Source organism: Diabrotica undecimpunctata, chromosome 3, assembly GCF_040954645.1.
Source record: "Diabrotica undecimpunctata isolate CICGRU chromosome 3, icDiaUnde3, whole genome shotgun sequence".
Taxonomy (NCBI): domain Eukaryota; kingdom Metazoa; phylum Arthropoda; class Insecta; order Coleoptera; family Chrysomelidae; genus Diabrotica; species Diabrotica undecimpunctata.
In genome coordinates this window covers 85130223-85151732 of record NC_092805.1, presented here as the reverse complement: position 1 = coordinate 85151732, position 21510 = coordinate 85130223, and the positions used below count along the sequence as shown (strand labels likewise).

Below are 21510 nucleotides of genomic sequence, written 5' to 3'. Positions count from 1 at the left end.
TCGAAGAATGTACAAATCAAATAAAAATTATAGATTATAGATAAATATTTATTTAATTACAAATACTACATAATTTTGGATTTAATTTATAAAATAATGAACTAATGTGATCGATCTTTAATGTTAATTTACAATTAACCACAATTTCAGTATAAAGAACTTTTATTTTGGTGTTTCGATTTCAACTTCGGACCTCGTTCTTTAAAATCCCACAAGAAAATAGCTTCAAATTTCAGAATATGATCATGAGATCATGATCAATTACAAGTTTGGGATCAACCCGTATTACTGAAAGAAACCATAAATATATTAAATTAAACGAAAAAAGAAGAAGCACAGCAAATATCTTTAATTTGAATGCTTTGGAATTGGAAGATGAAGATGATTTTAACCTCTTTAAATTGTGGTTATGTTGATTTATTTATAACGAATTAAATTTATTTTAAACATGTTGAAGAATTGGAATGATTTAGATGTAGACCTTCACCCAGAGGTAAAATGTGGAATTGAATCACTCAAATTTCCTACTATGACACCAGTTCAAGCCTACACAATACCTCAGCTGTTAAAGAAAAAAGATGTTGCAGCAGAAGCTGTTACTGGTAATTTTTTTATGTGAAAATAATTACTATTTAATTGCATATACCACTAGTTTTTGTGGCTTTTTAAATAACGAAATGTTATTGCCCGCTCGCCAACGTTAATAGAATGACTAATATTCAAAAACTGTATGCATTTAAGTTAACTACATTTTATTTTAGGTTCTGGAAAGACTCTGGCGTTTCTAATACCTATATTACAAATACTGAAGCAAAGAGAAGCTGAAGAAAAATGGGGGAAACATCAAGTAGGGGCAGTTGTCGTATCACCAACAAGAGAATTAGCCTTGCAAACAAGAGATGTACTTGAAAAACTATTAGTGGATGTTAAAGTAAGTTAGATGTAATAATAACAAATATCAAAATTTGTCAATAAAATAATACTGATATCAAGAGAATTTAGTTACTTGAGACTATGTTTGATACATTTGAACCATAAGTGGTACTTACTTTAAAATAACATCCTTAATTCAATTAAGCCACATTCTGAATATATGCTGTATTATTTTAGAATATATCGGATATTTTATTGGTTGGAGGAAATAGTGTTGAAGAGGATGTAAATAATTTCAAATCACATGGAGGAAATATTATAATTTGTACTCCTGGCAGACTAGAAGATTTGTTAACTAGGAAATATGATTTAAATCTTCCAAAATCATTAAAGAGTTTGGTAAGACTATAAAAATATATCTTTTAAGGTACCCTACCTTCCATGCAGTATTTCTGGTTCAAAGTCTGCTCTATTTATGTGTGTAAAATTTAAGTATAGATATTATTCACTTTTCTGTTTTTATTGTTTTGATTTTAGTGTACTCTTAAATTTTCTGTACCCAGTTCTTAGACCTTTTACTTTTCTAGTTATTTTTTCTTTTAGTAAATTCTTTTTCATCAGGCAAGCCATATACACTACCTCTGTTTTTTTTATATCTTTTAATTTTTTGTTTGCATTAAGGCTTCTACTTTTTCTTTTGACCTGTATGTTCTTGTGCCTTGTTCTTGTCAATTGTGCATTTTTATTGTTAGTATATGTTTGTTTCCAAATATTTGATATTGTATTGTGTTCCTTTGTTTGGATACATTGTTTTTAATGTTATATGCCCAGTCCTCTTTTGTTGGCTTAGTTTGTATATTTTCTAGCTTATACCTTACTATAAGCTAGATATCATTTATATTGCTAATCTATTTTGTTGATCCTATTCTATTCTGTTGTGCACTTTTCCTTCATTTTCGTTACTCTGATTTCTCTTATGTTATATGTGTGCCTCTTCAGTTTTTTTTTGTTTTGATTGAGAACATAAAAAACATGGTTAAAATCTACAAATCTTTGTAAGGAGGAAGGTAAAAAGATCTTATATTTACGATATGTATTATCTGATGCTCCTTTTTTATTTTATCGCTTATCTTTGTCTCTAAATATTTTATATTCTATTAGTTCCTTTGTTTTGTGCTGTTGGTTTTTTATTGTATCTTTGTATATATTAGTTTTATATTGCCTGATGGAAAGTTCTCTTTTGTCATCTTATTTCATCATATTTTATTTTTTTCTATGACTTATGTCATGCTATCATATATGTGTAGTCTAATTTGTATTGTCAATCTATCTGCATATCATACCATTGTGTATCTATCATTCATTTTTATTACTTTAATTAATTTGTTCAGACTGTGAAAGGTAGTTTTGAAATCCATAAATCTTGTATGAATTTTTTCTGTTTTTACCATTTCTATACTTTATAGATAATTATTTCTATGTATTCATCTAGAACTCCTGTATATGTTTAATTTTTTTCTCGTTTCTTATTTTTTTAGTTCTTCTATCTGCTGCTTTGTTATAACACTTAAATTTTACATTTGATCATTCTTTGTATTATATAAAATTGATTTTTAGGAAATCCTTATTTTAGATGAGGCTGACAGACTTTTAGATTTAGGATTTCAAAAGTCCATTGACACAATTTTAAGTTATTTGCCTAGGCAACGAAGGACAGGCTTATTCTCAGCTACACAAACAAAAGAAGTTGAAAATTTAATAAGGGCTGGATTGAGGAATCCAGTACTAGTCAGTGTTTCTGCTAAAGCTACTCAAAGCACTCCAGATTTGTTGAATAACTATTATATGGTTACAAAAAATAATGGTAAGGATTGGAAGAACAATTACTTGTATGGATACTTCTCTACTTAGATATATGAGAATATAATACTTACCTTAGAAGTAGAGCATCATACTTAAATTTGACAGCTTTCATCAATAAATAATATTAAGATACCTACAAAATATTTAAAGATTATAATATTACCATAACTGCATTATATTGTGATTTGTACTGATTTATAAAAAAACTTTTCTCAATTTTAACTCTTATTGTATCTGTAAAATAAATATATTGCTGCAGATCATAAGTAGCGACACTAAAGGCTATAGCGGGATAAGATGGTCAAAATTGCACCATGCTCGATTCAGTTTTGGGTCTGGCCATTTGAAAGGACATAATTAAAAACTCACTCAGTTAAATTTTCAAGTTCCTAAGTGCCTCTGGGGGTTCGCTATGGGTAAAAACGTATTAAAAAAAATAATTTTTTTTTAGACGCTGTATTGCTGCAAAAAATCTGAAAAAATTCATGAAAGCGTATTTTAATAATACAAAACTGCCTGATTTTTTTCAGATTTTTAGCTTGAAAATTGAGCCCAGGAAAAATATTTGAAATTTTCAGAAATATTTTAGGTTATGTCGGAAATTTTTGGCCAACTTTAAAACAATGTTTTTTTATGGGTTTTTTCCCGTTCTTTCGAATGGCATAGGTATTATTATCATTTTCAACGTAGAAAATGCCTAAAAATCGAAAAAACTGCCTTTTTGGCATTTTTCTGAAGTTTTTGACTCATAACCTCAAAAACATACACATAAATTATTGATAATTCATATTTTTATATATATTCTTATCTTTATAATCGAAATAAGCTATTAAAACTATTATTTTTTTCCTACAGCATGCTCTAAAAACCGAAAATCCCTGTTTTTTCGGCGTTGTTTTTAAGCTTTCGCTATATAACCTCTAAATTCAGTGTCTAAATGAATGATAATTTACATTTTCACATGCATCTTTCCCTCTACAATCATAATCAGCTATTCAAAGCATTAGTTTTATCTCACAACATTCTCAAAATCCGAAAAACCCCATTTTCTCCATTGAGATTTTTGATATCTTTTAAATAATTATTACAGCTGATCGTACGCAGGAAAACAAAATATTTTTTTAGAGGTAAATAAAATTCATATATTTACTAATTAACAATCTATATTTACAATATTCTATTTAATCTAGATACATTGAATGACAGAATAATTACATTTTATTAATCTTCCTCACTATCCTCGTCGATTACCGGATCAATCTCCGTTTCACCTAATATTTCTGAAAGAAATTTAGCTGGTCTAATAATATCCGATTTGTACCTAGCATTGCTTAAATAATATATAATAGCAGCAACATGTGAGCAGGATCCAACAGTTCTCAATCCATTAGCACAATCGCACGAGTAAAATTGCATTGTAGCCAATAGATTCTGGCTTATACTCAATGCAACATTTATAAATTTTTTTTTGATATGTCTGGATTGTATCAAAACCTTGATAATATTCGGTTTCATTCGCATGCATTCTTAATTAATTTCGTTTCTATCGTTCAATAACTCAACAATAACAATAACGTAGCTAGGTAACATTAAGCTTGACCTAACTGGTACGTACCCGAAAAGAATATTTTGAGATCTCTCTTGCTCATCTCTGGAAAATCAAGAATTCCGCGATGTTATCTTGGTTGTCGTCGTACTTCGTCTAGACCACCTTGCTGTTTCAGCTTCTTTAGCCAATGTGTTATCCACTTTACTCTAATTCAACATTCTCTGTATTATTAATTTTTTTAATTCTTTATCTTCTTCTTCATCGCTCTTCTTCTTCTTCTTCTTAGCCTTCTGTCGTCCATGTTTGGATATAGGCCTCTCCCAACTCCTTCCATCGGTCTCTATCCTGAGCAACATATTTCCAATTTGTTCCGGCTATTCTTTTAATGTCATCAACCCATTTCATCTGTGGTCTTGCTCTTGGTAGTTTACTTTCGTCAGGTCTCCTTCTTCATCGCTACATAATCTTTTTCCATAACGGTTATTAAGAAAACATGCACTTCTGCAATATGCTCCAGCTTTTGGTAACAATTTATTATCCAATTGTTGATGGAGCAGCTTATATTTTTTTCCAAGAATGCCGTGGGCAGCTTCTACTACCCATCTTAGTTTCGTAACATAACGAGATTCATTAGCTTCAGCTGTGGATAAACTTGCTCTTTTTCCTTTTAATGCAGGCATCAGAATCTTGAAGCCAAGATCTTCTAAATAGGATACGACGTCTCTAAAGGCCCTATATACAATACAAACATCACCTTTTTTCATAAGTGACCTTATTCCATTTGGATCTTCCAGAACCTTCTTCATGATGCTTGCATCATTTTCTGTAGCTAAGAATGGACCGGGTAGATATACAACAAACCCGTCTGTTGGGCAGATGGTAAACGGCTTGCACAACGGTTTTATCTTCTGTCCCGAATATGATTTTCTTTGATACCAATTATTTCTACTTTTTTGGTGAGCTAAATAAGCTCCATCGAAAATTAATGTAAGCTGATCATCCGTCAAATTAAATAACGTTATGGCATAAACAGAAGTATGGTTACGGATTAAGTCGTCTCTCACGAGACTTTTTGCTCCAAAATATTGTGGCAATACATCTCTCTCGAATTAATTGATTACAGACTCGCAAAAATCAGATACTTTGATCTCATTATCTATCCCGAAAACTGATGAAATAAAATTATTTGATGATCGAGTTCTTAATTTAACAATAATACTGGTTATTGTTGCCTGTTATTTTAGACACGACACAATTCTGCTGTCAAATTCAAAATCAATTCAAAATAAACACAAAAACAGAGCCATTGAACATTTGAGGAAAAGTCCCGCCGAAAAGATAAATGCCCTAACACGCAAACTGACTAAGAGCGATAAAGAGGATATGGCCCTACACACGCAAACGCACTAAGAGCGATATAGAATGAAAGCCCGATTATAACAGATATACATGGCGTTGGTAGTTGTGCCCCGTAATGTCAACTACCGTGCGGCGCAACTACCAACGCCATGTTTTCTGTTAAAATCAGGCTCCCTGGATATACGGGATGTAAGGCTAAGACATGAACGCCAAAACAGTTAAGTAAATATAAAATATAAGAAGAATGTTATAAGCATGGGTATAACGCTCTTGTATCTAAGCGGAAGAGTAAGGCATGGACGAGCGTGGTACGAGCTTATGAATGTATATAACAAGGATCTCAAAAGTCATGGAAATATATAGATATGCGTCTGTGTATAAATGTATGTACATTGTGATATAATATCACGTATATAGATATATTGGCTAGCTTAAAATTCCACAACTTTTGAGTGTACAAGGGCGTTCTAATTCACGATTCATTCTTCGGAATCTTTTGAGGTTATGTAGTAAAAACATGGAGAAAACGGGGTTTTTCGGTTTTTAGAGCATGCTGTAGGAAAAAAATAATAGTTTTAATAGCTTATTTCGATTATAAAGATAAGAATACATATAAAAATATGAATTATCATTAATTTATGTGTATGTTGTTGAGGTTATGAGTCAAAAACTTCAGAAATATGCCAAAAAAAGCAGTTTTTTCGATTTTTAGGCATTTTCCACGTTGAAAATGATAATAATACCTATGCCATTCGAAAGAACGGGAAAAAACCCATAAAAAAACATTGTTTTAAAGTTGGCCAAAAATTTCCGACATAACCTAAAATATTACTGAAAATTTCAAATATTTTTCCTGGGCTCAATTTTCAAGCTAAAAATCTGAAAAAAATCAGGCAGTTTTGTATTATTAAAATACGCTTTCATGAATTTTTTCAGATTTTTTGCAGCAATACAGCGTCTAAAAAAAAATATTTTTTTTAAATACGTTTTTTCCCATAGCGAACCCCTAGAGGCACTTAGGAACTTGAAAATTTAACTAAGTGAGTTTTTAATTATGTCCTTTCGAATGGCCAGACCCAAAACTGAATCGAGCATGGTGCAATTTTGACTATCTTATCCCGCTATAGTCTTTATACTAATTTGTATAAATTACACCACTAAGACAGAAGAGATATTGTTTCGTTTCTGCATTAGTTAATAAATTGAATTTTTTTGGAGACATTTATGAAAGTTTATTTATACTATCATTATGAAAGTTTATTTAGTTCAAACAAGAGAATACTTTTAAAATGCATATTAGAGCATAAGAGATGGTTTGAAAATATAAGTAATTCATAATTGTAGTTCACATTCTAAAAAATTGACCTTTCATCAACAATCACAATGAAATTTGCATTTAGAAAATAATGTCTTGGCAACATATCAATTAAACTTACTGACAAAAAAACATCACTCTTTAATGTTTCATAAAAGTATTTATATTCATTAATCTACAGAAATTATAAAAGCAAAATCTCATTTACACATAGTTACACAATTATTGATAGCTTTTCTTAATATCTGTGCATAGTTGGGTGATGTTTCCCTAGGCCACTGCTGTATATTGTGACGGGTAACTCTTTTAGACAGCACACTCAGTAAAACAAGGTTTCAATTAAATAAAAATATATTCGAAATAAACGACCTCTTGGCAACGACCCACTGTTTAATATCTGGGAAAAATAAAATACAATTAATGACATAAAATCCTAACAGCAATTACGGAGCGTTAAAACGATAGGGAACGGGTCAATAAACACTCGGCCCGACGAGGAATGGACGGTGTCCAAGCAGTACTTGGACACAGAAGAGAATAGGTGTGTCTCAGATAAATACTCCAAGACTGGGTACCAAACTGCCACTAGATCAGTACTCTAGCAGAAGCGGTTGGTCTTCGGGCAATACCCTAGGGCCAGTGGAGTTGTTGTCAGATCAATACTCTGACAGAACTCTCCTTCTGTTGTGGCGGCTGCTCTTTTATATCATCGAAGGCCTTCCATCTCCTCTAGCGCACATCGATGGAGGAGGAACTTGTGGTGAGGATGCGTGTGTAGGAAGCGCTGAGGGAACCGAGGCGATGCGTATCGTTACACCCCCTTCCCTTTGAAAAAAAAAGTATCACCTTTTTTTGTGGCCTGGAGCTTACAACAGCATGAACCCATTCACCCTTCGTGGCAACTTGATTTTTATTCTTCTGATGTTGTTGCAGATCACCCGGACTTTTTTGGTCCCCTTTTCCACCAGTTCTTTCGGGACGATTTCCGTCAAGTCGGAATTGTTTCCTAGTTGTGGTTCGCGTCGCTTCCTTAGTAGTGATGGTGCCGTACCAAATAGCTGGTGAAACTTATTGAGGATGCGTTCCACTTCCTTCCCTGGCGTGACAGTCCAGGTCTTTCCGCTATTCCTAGTGGGCTCATCGCTTCAAGAATGTCTTGTATGACTTCCATGGTTGATTGCTGGTTGAACTGAGTTCTGTTTTCAGAATTCGCTGAATAGTTGCTACTATTTGACAATTTTAGTTTTATCATTACTGGTGATATAACTGATACTAATGTGTATGGATCTCAATATTTTGGCGCCAGCTTACTGGTGAAAGCTTCACTTGTCGAGGATAGTTGGTGTGCCTTTTTCATGACCTGATCTCCTGGGTGTGGACGCCAGTCCCTTCGCCTTAGATCGTAATGCTTCTTCTGGTCTTCAAAAACATGTTCCATGTGTACTTTTGCCAGGTCCATTAATGCTTCTAATTTATTTAAGTTTTCCGCGTACTCCTGTATATATTGGGCTGCATCTGATCCGTCTAATTCTCTTCCGAAATTAAGAAACGTTGGTGAAAATCCTGTTGAATCATGTTTTGACAAATTTATGGCGTAGCAAAATTCCGTTATAAATTTATCCCACTCTTTATGGTTATCCTCCACGTATGTAGCTATCATTGTTTTTAGTACCTTGTTAGTTCTTTCTACTGGATTGCATTGTGGCGAGTAAGGTGGTGTAAGGACGCGATTTTGTTGTATGTTTTTAGGAATGTTTTAAAATTGCTACTTGTGTATTGAAAACGTTAAACTATTAAATCGATTGAGACAGTATGGCAAAGCGTTTCTACATTGTATGGCTGCATTTTTCATGCTAGTTGCATCTGTGACGGTTTATACCAAAGTCACTTCCTACAGGTTCTAACATAGTCTGCAATTTGTTTAAACATTTTAGGCCAGTAGTATTTTTGCGCCATTCGGTAAATTGTCTTCGCAATTCCTAAGTGGTCTGCTGTAGTCGTGTCGTGATTTTCCTCTAAAAGTTCTTTCCTTTTATACCCTAGTACGCATAATTTTTATGGATCATGGGTCTGCTAAATTTCAGCTACTCCAAATATGTTTATACAGTCTGATGTGTAATATTTGTAAATTCGGAAATCTGTTTGGGTTTCAGAGGAGGTGTCTGTATAAATTGTCGTATCATTTGCACGATTCTAGTGCTGATGCAATAATTTCAGCTCTGGTTCTTCGCTACGAGTTTCTTGTGGCTGTCGGGATAAATTATCTGCTACCTTGTTGAGGACTCCTTTTCTGTGTATTACCTCAAAGTCGTACTGTTATAGTTCTAAACTCCACCTAGCTAATCGACCCGAGGGATTATTGAGGTTCTTTGGCCATTTCAAGGATTGGTGGTCTGAGATAACCTTAAAATTGTATCCTATGTATGGCCTCATTTGTTTTACTCCGTATACGATCGACAGGTTGTTTTTCGGTTGTGGAATATTTGGTCTCGGCTGATGTGAGAGTTCGTCTGGCATATGCGATCACTTTATCTAGTCCGTCATACTTCTGCGTTAATGAAACACCAAGTCCACAGTCTGACGGATCTGTTAGCAGGTAAAATGTTTTTGAAAAATCTGGGCATGCTAACACGGGCTGATGTAATTTTCGATTTAAGTTCTTTAAAAGCTTGTTCCTGTTTATCGGTCCATTTCCATTTTATTCTCTTTTTAGAAGCATGTTTAGTGGTTCTGTTATTGTTGAATAGTTTTCTATGAATCGGCGGTACCATGAAGTTATTCCTAGAAAACGGCGGAGTTGACACCATTTTTCGGTGTTGTAAGTTCGGTTATAGCGCTGGTTTTCTCCGGATCGGTTTTTATTTCTTCTGTCTGATCAACGTGTCCCAAGTATCTGAATTCTGGCTAGCAAAATGTGCATTTTTCGAAATTTAGCTAATTCTTTTAGAATCATCTAAGTAGGCGAATGCGAATTCTATATCGGGAGATATTACTTTATCCAGTAGGCGTTGGAAAGTTGCGCCAGCGGAGTGCAGGCCAAATTGAGTAGTTCTAAATTGAAAGTAGCCTTTTCCAGGTACGCTAAATGCTGTTACTGGGCGGCTTGTCTCTTCCAGAGGTATTAGAAAGTAGCCTTGTTTTAGACCAAGAGTAGGAATGAAATTTGCCTCTTTAAGTCTATCCAGAATTTCCGATACTCTGGGTAACGTATATGCATCTTTATCTGATAGCTCGTTGACCTTTCGAAAGTCGATACAAAAGCTGTACGAGTTGCCTTTTTTTATCTAGTACAACCGATGAACTCCAACCACTTGTGGAGGGTTCGATAGTTGCTTCCTTTAACATCTTGTCCACTTCTTGGTTGATGATTTGCAACATTGCGAAGTTGTGCCGTCTATACGGCTACTTGACGGAGTCGCATCTCTTCTTCAACATTATTTCGTGTTTTATTAAATTGGTGGGTCCTGCTACTTTCTCGAATTGCCTTGATTCGTTTCTTAGGAATCCTTCTAGATCCGTATTTTGAGTAGTGTCATTCAAAGCGTTTCAAGTTTCTTCTCGAAGCTGCGTATGTTGTGTACTCATATCTCGATCGAAGTTAAGTTCGGTCAAACATTTCTAATATTAATAACCAAAAGAAAGCAATTCAGTTTCATATCAATATAATGAGTATGCATATATTAATAACTTTATGAAATGTTTGAGCGTTGTCTATATTTTTGTCACGTAGTTTATATTAAAGGCTCTTCGGTTATTTTTAAGGATTCCTACAGACTGGGACCATTCTGATTACGCACAATAAAGAACTGAATAGACGTTTCTTTATTGCGCATGATCAGGACAATATTAGAATATACTTCGGCGATAAACCGATATAATCAAACTTTTTTAGGAAAGCTTGCAAATCTAATAAATTTCATCGAGAGCAAAAATTTACAAAAAGCACTGTTATTTCTACCAACATGTGCTTGTGTTGACTATTGGTCACATATTTTTCCTTACATTGTACCCAAAAAGTTAAATCTACCGATTCTTGCCATACATGGAAAAATGAAGGATAAAAGGAAAAAGATCTTGGAAAAATTTAGAACAGCAGACAAAGCTTTATTGTTATGCACAGACGTTATGGCTCGAGGGATTGATATACCAGAGGTAAGAAAAATAATGTATAATGTTTGAGGTTATTTATTAATATTTATAACAACAAAAGCATGGATTGTAATTATTTAGTACATGAGTATGCATTAAAAATTCGAAATTTTTGTTGGAATTATCGGAAAATCTCGCTAGAAAAAAACAATAAAATGTTTTTGTAAGAAAAGTAAATTCCAATGGATGAAAGTGAACAAGGTCTAAACTTTTTTATCAATAGTCTTATATCCATTCATGGCAGTAGCTGGTAGTACCCTTCTAAGTCTCAGTAGAGGACAGACTAGTGTAGGGCAGGGTCGTCAAGCCCTACGCTAGCTACTGTTTCTCTCCTATGATTAACTTCACAGGATAAAATAGGTCCACATACTTTATTCCTTCAAACTCTAATGTATCCTTCCTGTAAAAATACCTCAGACTGGAAGGTGGATAAATATTCCTGGCGGAGAGCAGCTGCGATTGCCAGTATCACGTTAAGAAGCACAGGGTGCAAGCGCAGCTGTAACAGCAGAATGGTTGTGGTACTACGATGCACAAGGACAGGGGAATGCGCTGCATGATTATTTCCAAGAAACACAAGCGTGATGTCATCTAATGGAGAGCCTGTGATTTTTTCACGCAGTTTGACTGACGACTAATGCTACCTTGAGTCCGGCTTAAGAAGTGAAAAATTAGCTACCAGTTACGCGACTTGTAATGACCAATTATCGTGTGGAAATTCAGCTACTGATCTACAGAAGTTATAACTAAGACATTTCGGACATGGAACACCGGTTGAAAACGCTTACTGGTAACAGTAAAAGCTAGTAATTACAGGTAGATAGATAGAAATATTGAAGTCGCTGAACTAGCTTAAAAACAAACTGGCTATTAAAGGGTCATTTCAGAACGCAGAATGGCAATTATGTCTTTTTCTCTGGTAGTGGGATCCAAGATTTTACCGGTGTACCTATTCTGGTCGCACCAAGATTAAAATAGTTCTCCTTAAACTAGGGGGCAAATTACATAAACGCAACATCATATAAGTTTATGCGCCAACAACTTCAGACAACATAAAGGTCGAAGAATTCTATGGGCAATATGCAGATCAGATCATATTCTTTCCAGTAGCTAAAATAAATCCCAAACTTAAATGTCATGGGAAGCGGTGAAACATTGTGAAACAACACAAATAAACTTTTTAAAGACAAATAATTATATCAACCAGAAATACTGGATAATAGGCGAAACATTTAAAATTATTGAGAATAGAAGAAATCTTTCGACGGTACACACAGAAAGCGAAAAAACTAATCTGGGAAACCTCAACAAGCAACTAAAACAAAGAGGCAAGGATAACAAATAATAATATTACCACAATATAGTAGAATCTCACTAATCCATCACTTAAATTAACCGACACGTCTAATAATCCGGCACCCTTCGCCCTGCACCTCCCTCTGTTTCACCTGACTTAATCCAATCATCATGGAAAAAGCTATGGCCCACAATGAATTCTGTATCACAAGAAACAAAAAAATGTGACTCAGAAAATAATATACCTGTTGCCGATTGGTTTCAAAATTAATCAGAAAGAGGATTCAAGACAAGTAAAGAAGATTTAAATTTTTGGTTGTGAAAAAACTGAAGAAACAGCAAATTATGACTGATGAGAAAATATGTGAAGTAGTACAAGGGGAGGAAGAAAACCTAGTAGTAGAAATATTGGAGCCACCAACTATTACTTACTATTTAAATGGGAATAAGCCACAATAATTTAAATAGTAATTAATTTAAAATGCCACAAGAAAATAGCTTCAGAACAATATTACCAACTATTACAACTCTAAAAGTAAAACCAGATACAGCATTCAATTGTTTCAAAAGGGCCTAAAAACATACTGCTGCAACTACTAAATTTTACTAAGTAAGTCTGCATTTGATTCCATGGTTTTTATTCAAAAGAGCAATTAACTAAAACTTTGATATTATGTTAGGAAGGTAACACATGTAGCTACGGTAACAGAACTAACATGGTGTTTTCATTTCGTCCAAATGATACAAGTCACATTTTTGTCATATAACAATAAATACTTATATAATATGATTTTCTTCCAAATATGCTTAACTGTTAATGTAATAAAATTTGTTAAATGCAGGTTCTGCCTATTTTTTTTTCTTTCTTAAAACTCTATTTACACATCATTATCCATGCATGTATAAATAAATTTGTTTGCAGGTGGATTGGGTACTTCAATGGGACCCCCCTTCAAATGCCAGTGCTTTTGTACACAGGGTTGGAAGGACTGCTCGCCAAGGGAATCAAGGTTCAGCTCTGCTGCTTCTATTGGAAAATGAGGAAGCCTATGTGTCATTTATTGAAACAAATCAAAGAGTTAAACTGCATCCTGTTGATAACTTAGCTCCCGATGAAAACGTAGGTGTTTTAGATAATTTGCCGATTGCAGATTATTTCGATAATTTAAAAAATATATTGATATTTATTTTTTTCATACTGTAACGAATATACTTGTTAAATAATATACTTGCTGATAGAATAAACCAATATGCGCTGATAAAAAAAATATAACACCCTAGGGTAAACACACCGATCGGAAATATCAAAACTGTAAAAAGAAGAATTACGTAATTTTTAGAAATGACATAAAAGTATGTAATATTAACGCTCTTGATATTTTCGAGTCAGCTAGAGTTTTAACAAAAAGTTATTTTAAGGGCACACCAATCCAAAATATTTAATATTAAGTACATTTTAATTCAAAAAATTTAAATATACTTATAAGTACAAAAAATGTAACGATTAAATAAGAGTCAATTTCTAGAAATAACTAGAAAGCTCTATTGACTGAAGTGGCATATAAGTCAAAACCCATTAAAAATCATAACACTAGAAACATATAGCTTTAATAGCAATAATTATATTGAAAATAATTGTAACAAGTTTTGTTTTTTATATAAATTTTTTATTTCTATTTTAGATTGAAGCTCTAAGGGAACAAATTCGAGATGTATTAAAAAAGGACCGAGCTATTATGGAAAAAGGAACCCAGGCGTTTGTTTCCCATATTCGAGCTTATTCAAAATATGAATGCTCCTTATTATTGACAGTTAAAGTGAGTTTAATTTATTTTATTTTAATTGTATTTGTTATTAATTGTTGTGCTCATAATTACTATTTGGTACACTTTTTGAAAAATTTACCAAATATGATTTTGATGAGACAAATAGTTTATCTTATACAGATTTAAATGAAGCGTTTTGATTAACAAAGGAATAATTTTAAATATAGTTTCTTAATAAAATTCTTCATTATGTTCCACACCTTATAGTGTAACGTAGGCACACTATTTGCCTATATAGGTAACAGAAGTATTTCTATTAGCAATTAAACATTTTATCAAGTATACCAGTCCATCCAAAGAGAAACCATGTCTTATTCTCATGGACAATCATAAAATACATATGACTTTGGAGACAGTAATGTTAGCACGGGTAAATAATATCATTATTTTGACATTTCCACCACATTGCAGCCATCGTCTACAGCCAGCAGACGTTTCCGTCTTTGGGCCTTTTAAAACGAGATTTAAAATTTTTATGAACGCATGGATGTTGTCTAATCCTGGCAAGACAGTCACAATATATGAAGTAGAGTCATTTGCTAATGAGGCCTTTATTCATGCTTTTTCTATGGAAAATATAATAAAAGGATTTGCTAAGACAGGTATTCACCCATTTAATAGAAAATTATTTTCAAATCATGATTTTTTACCATGTTTTGTTACGGATAGACCTAATCCATGCCCATCAACCGATGAACCATAGTGATGCACAATCTTTATTGACATTAAATGAAAGTAATGATCTTGACTTACCTTCTACTTCAAGAAATGTTCCATCTACTTCAAGATATGTTCTATCTACTTCAAGAGATATTCCATATATATCTCCACAACAAATAAGATCCTATCCCAAGGCTGGTTCCCGAAAATCAAAGCTAGGAGGGCCCAGAAAAGGTAAAACTACAACTATCACAGACACCATCGAGAAGGATAGACTCATGGAGGAAAAAAAGTAGCTGTTCGTAAAACACGGAAAATATCAAAAGTCACAAGAAAACGTATTCAAAGCTTATATCAAGAGTCAAGTTTTGATGACTCAGGTTCAAATACACTACCGAGCATAAAATTAGGGTCACCCCGTAATTTGAATTTATTTTGGAAATTATTCTGTTTTAACTATTTTCGGTTGTAATATAGTTTACTAACGGATTGCTTAAAGAAAACAACGTCGTTTAAAGTTTATTAAAAATAATGGAAATGAAGAATTTTCCTTTGATATACTGAATATTGAAAAGGGACAATTTTAATTTAATGTGCTTTTTGTTGAAAAAAATAAATTTTAAGAACTTCAGTAGCGAGTATTCCCTCCTCTGGCAGTGATAACAGCTTGCAAACGACGAGGCATGCTTTGGATCAGATTTTGGATCACATTCTGCGGAAGATTATTCCATTCTTGCACCAATATGTCGCGAAGCTCTCTCGAATTTCTGGGGGCCGGCACATGACTTCGTAAACGTCTCTTCATCTCATCCCAAACATGTTCTATGGGATGGATATCTGGACTGCGAGCAGACCAAACAAATCGTGTGATTTGAACCTCGTCAAGATACTCAGTAACTATCCTAGCAGTGTGGAGCCGTGCATTATCATGCATAAATGTTGCGTCGTCTCCAAGAATAACCATAAACGGTAAAACATGGTCTTCCAGAATCTGTGTCAGGTACCTATGCGCTGTCAATGTCCCATTCTCGATAAAGACTAACTCCGTGCAAGCATCAAACGATATGCCTCCCCATGCCATAACTGACCCTCCACCAAATGGAAGACGCTCGGCAACATGCTTGAGCATATCTCTCGCTTGGACGTCGCCACACTCTTACACGTTTGTCTGAGCCCGTAAGACAGAATCTCGATTCATCGGAAAACAATACACGACTCCAATCCTGCATTGTCCAAGCCAAGTGTTCTCGTGCAAAATTCATTCTGGCAATTCGGTGTTCACGGGAAAGCGGCGGTCCAGTTACTCTAGTTCGAGAAGATAAACCAGCAGCATGAAGTCGGTTCCTAACTGTCCATTCACTTATGTTTACATTTCTCACTTCTTGCAGATGATTTCGAAGAGAAACTGCCGTGACCGTTCGGTTTCTCAAAGCACTAGAAACGACAAAGCGGTCATCTCTAACTGTTGTAATCGTGCCTCAACCTGAACCAGGTCTTCGAGTAAGCAGACCGATCTCTTCGTACCGTTGCCATACTCGTTGCACACTCGAGAGACTTAGGGTGCGTTCATAACGGAGACCATCGCACCTTCTCCTCGCCTAGAGCGTAGCACTGACGGCGAACGCTCGCATTTAAAGTAATGCATTTATTTTACCGAAAATCGATTAAATGATACCATCCCATGGCCCGAGCGAGGGTCGGCGCCTCGTTATGAACGCACGCTTACACCAATGTTTCTCGCAGTTTCGCGCTAACCGTGGCCATCTTCTAACGCCGCCACAACAGAATAGAGGTGTGCTTATTAGTTTTTTTAGACGAACTAGTTCAAGAGAACTATTTCACAAAAATGAACTAGTTCAGTGAACTAGTTCGCGAAAGAACTATTTGTAGGACCGAAATCGAAATCCAACCCTAACATAACTGGTTGCCAGATGTTTCGTCTTATCATCACACAAGCTCGCGCCGGCCGCCCGTTTTCTTCGGTTTTCAGTCAGTCTTTCACTACCGTACAAGTAATTCGGGTTCGGAACCATTTCTTTCGATCGTATGTTTAGGTTTAAATGTTTTAAATTTACTTCTCAAATGTTTTCAAATAACATTTTTTTTTATTTGCAAAAAATTATTAAGATTTGTTTTGTATTAACCCTTTTAAATATAAATATTTATGGTTCACGTATAATTTATTTTTATATTTACGTATATTTAAACTCATAGGTATCTATAATTAGGTTATTTCTAAAAGAACCTTTACAAAAAAAATCAGTGAATTTTCTAGGAACATTAAATAACACATTTTAACCACAACTAACAATTTTTATTTCAAAATTACAATACGAGAAACAACACAGCATGGCAACGTCCAAGCCAATGCATGGGCATAAGATCCGAACCATTATGACATTAAGATAAGACTGTTTATGTTATTGTCACATTCATAAGAATTATTATCTATTATCTGAGGCTAATCGGCATTTCTTTTGTTTTAACTAGTCAGTCCATTCCATTCACAAAATAATAAATATATGATCTTATTCATTCATTATTTTCTTCTTAAGAAGTTGAGACACAGTTTATAATGCAAATCGTTCGCAGTGAACTAGTGCCATGAAGATTAATGAACTAGTTCAATTAGTTCAGTTGAAAGAATCGTTCATTTGAACTATTTCGATGGTGAACTACACATCTCTACAACAGAATTTATGCTCATTGCAATACACTGACAGTGATAACAATACACAAACAATTTACAATTGACGTTAAAACCATAGAAACAAAAACTGTGCTGATAACAGTATTTAGGAATTAGGCTAAGGGGCCCTTTTATCTCAAACGCTTGTCGAAACAACAACGACAACAATTGTTTTTTTCATTAGTAAACTATGTTACAACCGAAAATAGTTAAAACAGAATAATCATTTCAAAAATAAATTCAAATTACGTTGTGACCCTAATTTTATGCTCGGTAGTGTATATCGTTACACGACTCAAGTGATGACGACCTTCCTCTTAATACATTTAACTAAACCAAAGATAAAAATATAATGCCAAAAAGAAAATTAAAAATAGTTCTTGAAGAAAAAGTAGAACAAACGACAAGCGTTGAGGAGGACTTGCATCTTGATGAATTTGAGAAAGCAAAAAATACAAAGAAGGAAACAAATAAAAATCAGACAAAATTCGCTAATGAAAAAAATGAAGAAGACGAGACATGCAGAGTGTGTAATGGAGACTACATTCAAAGTAAGATATATTGGTTGCAATGTTATATGTGCAAGAAGTTGTGTCACTAATCTTGTGACTTCTTTTGTTTTTTTTCATTTCTTTTATAACAATTGTAATTAATATTTTATTTTTTTTTAATGCTTTTAAGTTGTTAATAATATTTTTTTTCATATTTGTTGATAAGCTACATGAATATTACCTTAGTAATTGGGTTAAGTAAACTGCTGTCCTTTTCAAAACACTATCTGTCCATTTCAATACACCGAAGTAGTGAAACGGACAAATTGACTAATTAGTTTCATGTTTAGTAATGTCAAGATCTTTTAGTTTTAGAAAGCCAATTTTTATTATTAATGATAGGTTAAGAATGTACTTTTTTACTGCCAATTTATTTTTGTATTTGAAACCTCTGCAATAAATATAAGCCTATACAGTAAAATGTCCGGTTCATTGCCACCCTTCCCTATAATTATCTCATGGCTTTAGATAGAAATACATTTACGAATGCTTGTTATCCTTAATTAAAACAGCGAAAATTCAATTATAATAGCATCTTGTGTTTACTCAAATTGTTTTTCCTAAATGTTTATACCGACACTATCCGAGGCCTACCTTGTGTTGTCAACAAAAATGCCCTGATCGACCCCCGAGCGTGAAGAGTGTAATCCCTGTTAAATTCTTTTATTTAAATAAGATAATTAATTATTCTGGCTGTAAGGGAATCCTGCCTAATGCCAAAAAATCAAGTATTATAGTAGCTTTCATCCATCCTTACGAATTTTTTCCAATTTTCGAAATTTATATAATAAATAAATACATTGTTTTTTATTGGTCTCGTAACACAACATTTTATCTACCCTTTTTATTCCGTTAGTTCCTTGATTTTTATTAATTTTCGTTTTGCAAACATGTTGAATTCCTCTTTTGTAGATACTACGATAGTTCATGTCAAATATTATATCTTCTAGATTTCCAATGCTTATTATATTAGATTAGATTAGATTTATTTTTTCAGGAATTGCCTTTGGGTGCTGTAGCAGCAACTTATGGTCTACTTCAATTACCCAAGATGCCAGAATTGAAAAATAGGGACCTATCAGATTTTCCACAAGTACCTGACTTCGACATCAATAACGTCCCATACAAAGATAAAATTAGAGAAAACGTACGGTTTCAAAAATTAGAACAATATAAAATAACAGGTAATTAATACTCGCTTCTTTAAGCTCGCTTTTAAATTTTTTATTAATATTGTGTGGTGTATTATTGTAAATGATATATTGTAATTTTTTGGACTTAAGTATCTGAGATTATTTATTGTTTTAGGGGTATGGCCTGGGCATAAACAAAAATTTGTTAGAAAATCCACAGAAGCATGGTCGTTGACAAAGCAGAAAAAGGAGGAGAGAAAAAACAAACGACAAAAAAGAAAAGAAAGAAAGGAAAAATTGGCACAGAGCGAACAGCCCAAAAAGAAAAAGAGGAAAGGTATATATTTTTTTAATTATATTATTTTTGTTTATCAAAATTCTTTATCAGAATTTTAGTTCATCTCATATTGGTTTCTAATAATGAGATGGTACAAATAAGCAGCTTTCGAACAAAACTGTATACAGTAGAAAAGGTGGATGTTTGTCTGTGCATAATTAATACCTAACACGATACAGTACATATTTTAATCTAGCATCGTATCAAAATTATTTACACTGTAACTGTCAGTTTATAAAGTATTTGTTCTTAACTTTTTGTAGAAATTTTGACTAAAATTCTACTTTTTGTTGCAGTGTTATGCAAAAATGAGGTTTTATTTGAATATGTGTAAAACATAGATTTAACACTGTTATTATAAAAACACTCGAAGTACAAATTTTATACAATTTTATTCACTAATAATAAGCGGCTTGACTTATTGTGAGATTTTGTAATCTCTAATGTTGTATTGTGCTACTACGAAAGTTTTCTGCCGGAATCTTTGCCAACGTAGTTGAACTTTTATAACACGTTAATTACAATTCAACAAGTGGCTCAATTGTTCAGCGTTTCCAAGAAACCGGTAGAGCTAATATACGTTACCGAGGTGAAACAAATTGAAAATAACATTTTTACATTGTGAATTATTTTGTGAGTGAATAAAACTATTAAAATTCGATGAATGTATGCCACCTATCAGTGAGTAGCAGTATTTTTTCAAAAATAATGCACTTCAATAGGTTAATTAAAGTTCAATAAAGAATTTATTTATTATTCTATAGTGATTCTGAATTATGATTTACTTGGGACTTAGATATTCGACAAAATAATCTTTCATTGCGTTCAAGAATTCTTTACGATCCTTCTATAGATTCAATTTTTTACATTTTGATTTATCAAATTTATTGTTATAGTATGTGTACAAAAGGCACACGATATTTTATCTCGACTTGTTTGTGTACGCAAGTAACGATACACAGGTAAAGATTCACAATTTCAACTGTATGTGAGGTGCTATAACTCTTCCTTGAAATTTATTGTTGTTGTTTAGATTTTTTAATTGTATTGAAAAACATATTATCTAATGTAAGAAAACTGTATATAATATTGCAATAATATAATTTTATCTATGCAGGTATCAGTGACGAAGACTTAGAAGAATTAAAGAAAGATGTAGCTTTATTGAAAAAGTTGAAGAAAAAGAAGATATCCAACGAAGATTATGAAAAAGATATTGGTTTATGTTAAAAATAAATAAATTTATTTTTTATATCGTTAATAATATATTTTGTATTTTATTTGAAACCCAATTACAAAAAAATATTAATAAATAATTACTCCAAGTTATCAATTGGAGTTGTAACTCCAAGAAATGAATATATCACAGATATATTTTGCAACACTAAAAGCTTATTCTACTCCTAGTTACTGCTTTAGGGTCTCTGCTGTGCTATTTGAAGAGTTTAGTGTTAATTGGGCTACTAAGATAAATTTATTGTTAAAATTCTTTCGATATTAACGTTAAATCATTAATTGAACTGATAATGAACTCTAACTTTCTTAAAGAAGGTGTTCATCAATTTTGTTGACATATCCTCAGAAATATTTTACAGTAAATTTATTTATTAAAGTGAGATCTAATCTGATTTAAAATGTAGCATACCACACTTTAATTGCTAGAGAAATTGTGTTTTTACATGGATAAGACTTTTTTAACAAGTTTTACAATTGTTCCTCAACTATTCCTGCTTCCTCCGTTATTTGACGACTGGAACGGATTCGATTTCAATTATAAACGCACAATGGCAATATCCCATTCTGGACGTTCCTCAGATATAGTTCTAACAAACTTTAGTTCTTAAACTAAACCTAAGCAACACTTAACCACCATAAAAAATTTCTAATTGTGTTATTTAAATAATTTTTAA

At 33.1% G+C, this 21510-nt stretch overlaps 1 protein-coding gene across 1 annotated transcript; it reads left to right on the top strand.

The window, feature by feature from the left end:
• The first annotated feature begins 374 nt into the window (after positions 1-374).
• LOC140436991 (probable ATP-dependent RNA helicase DDX55 homolog) lies at positions 375-20866 on the top strand. The gene is made up of 10 exons (XM_072526200.1): positions 375-602; positions 762-931; positions 1111-1272; positions 2491-2737; positions 10852-11111; positions 13327-13524; positions 14087-14221; positions 19128-19314; positions 19439-19600; positions 20718-20866. Exons 1-10 carry the CDS (start codon positions 449-451, stop codon positions 20828-20830), a joined length of 1788 nt encoding a protein of 595 aa, XP_072382301.1. The 5' UTR covers positions 375-448; the 3' UTR covers positions 20831-20866.
• The last annotated feature ends 644 nt before the right edge of the window (positions 20867-21510 follow it).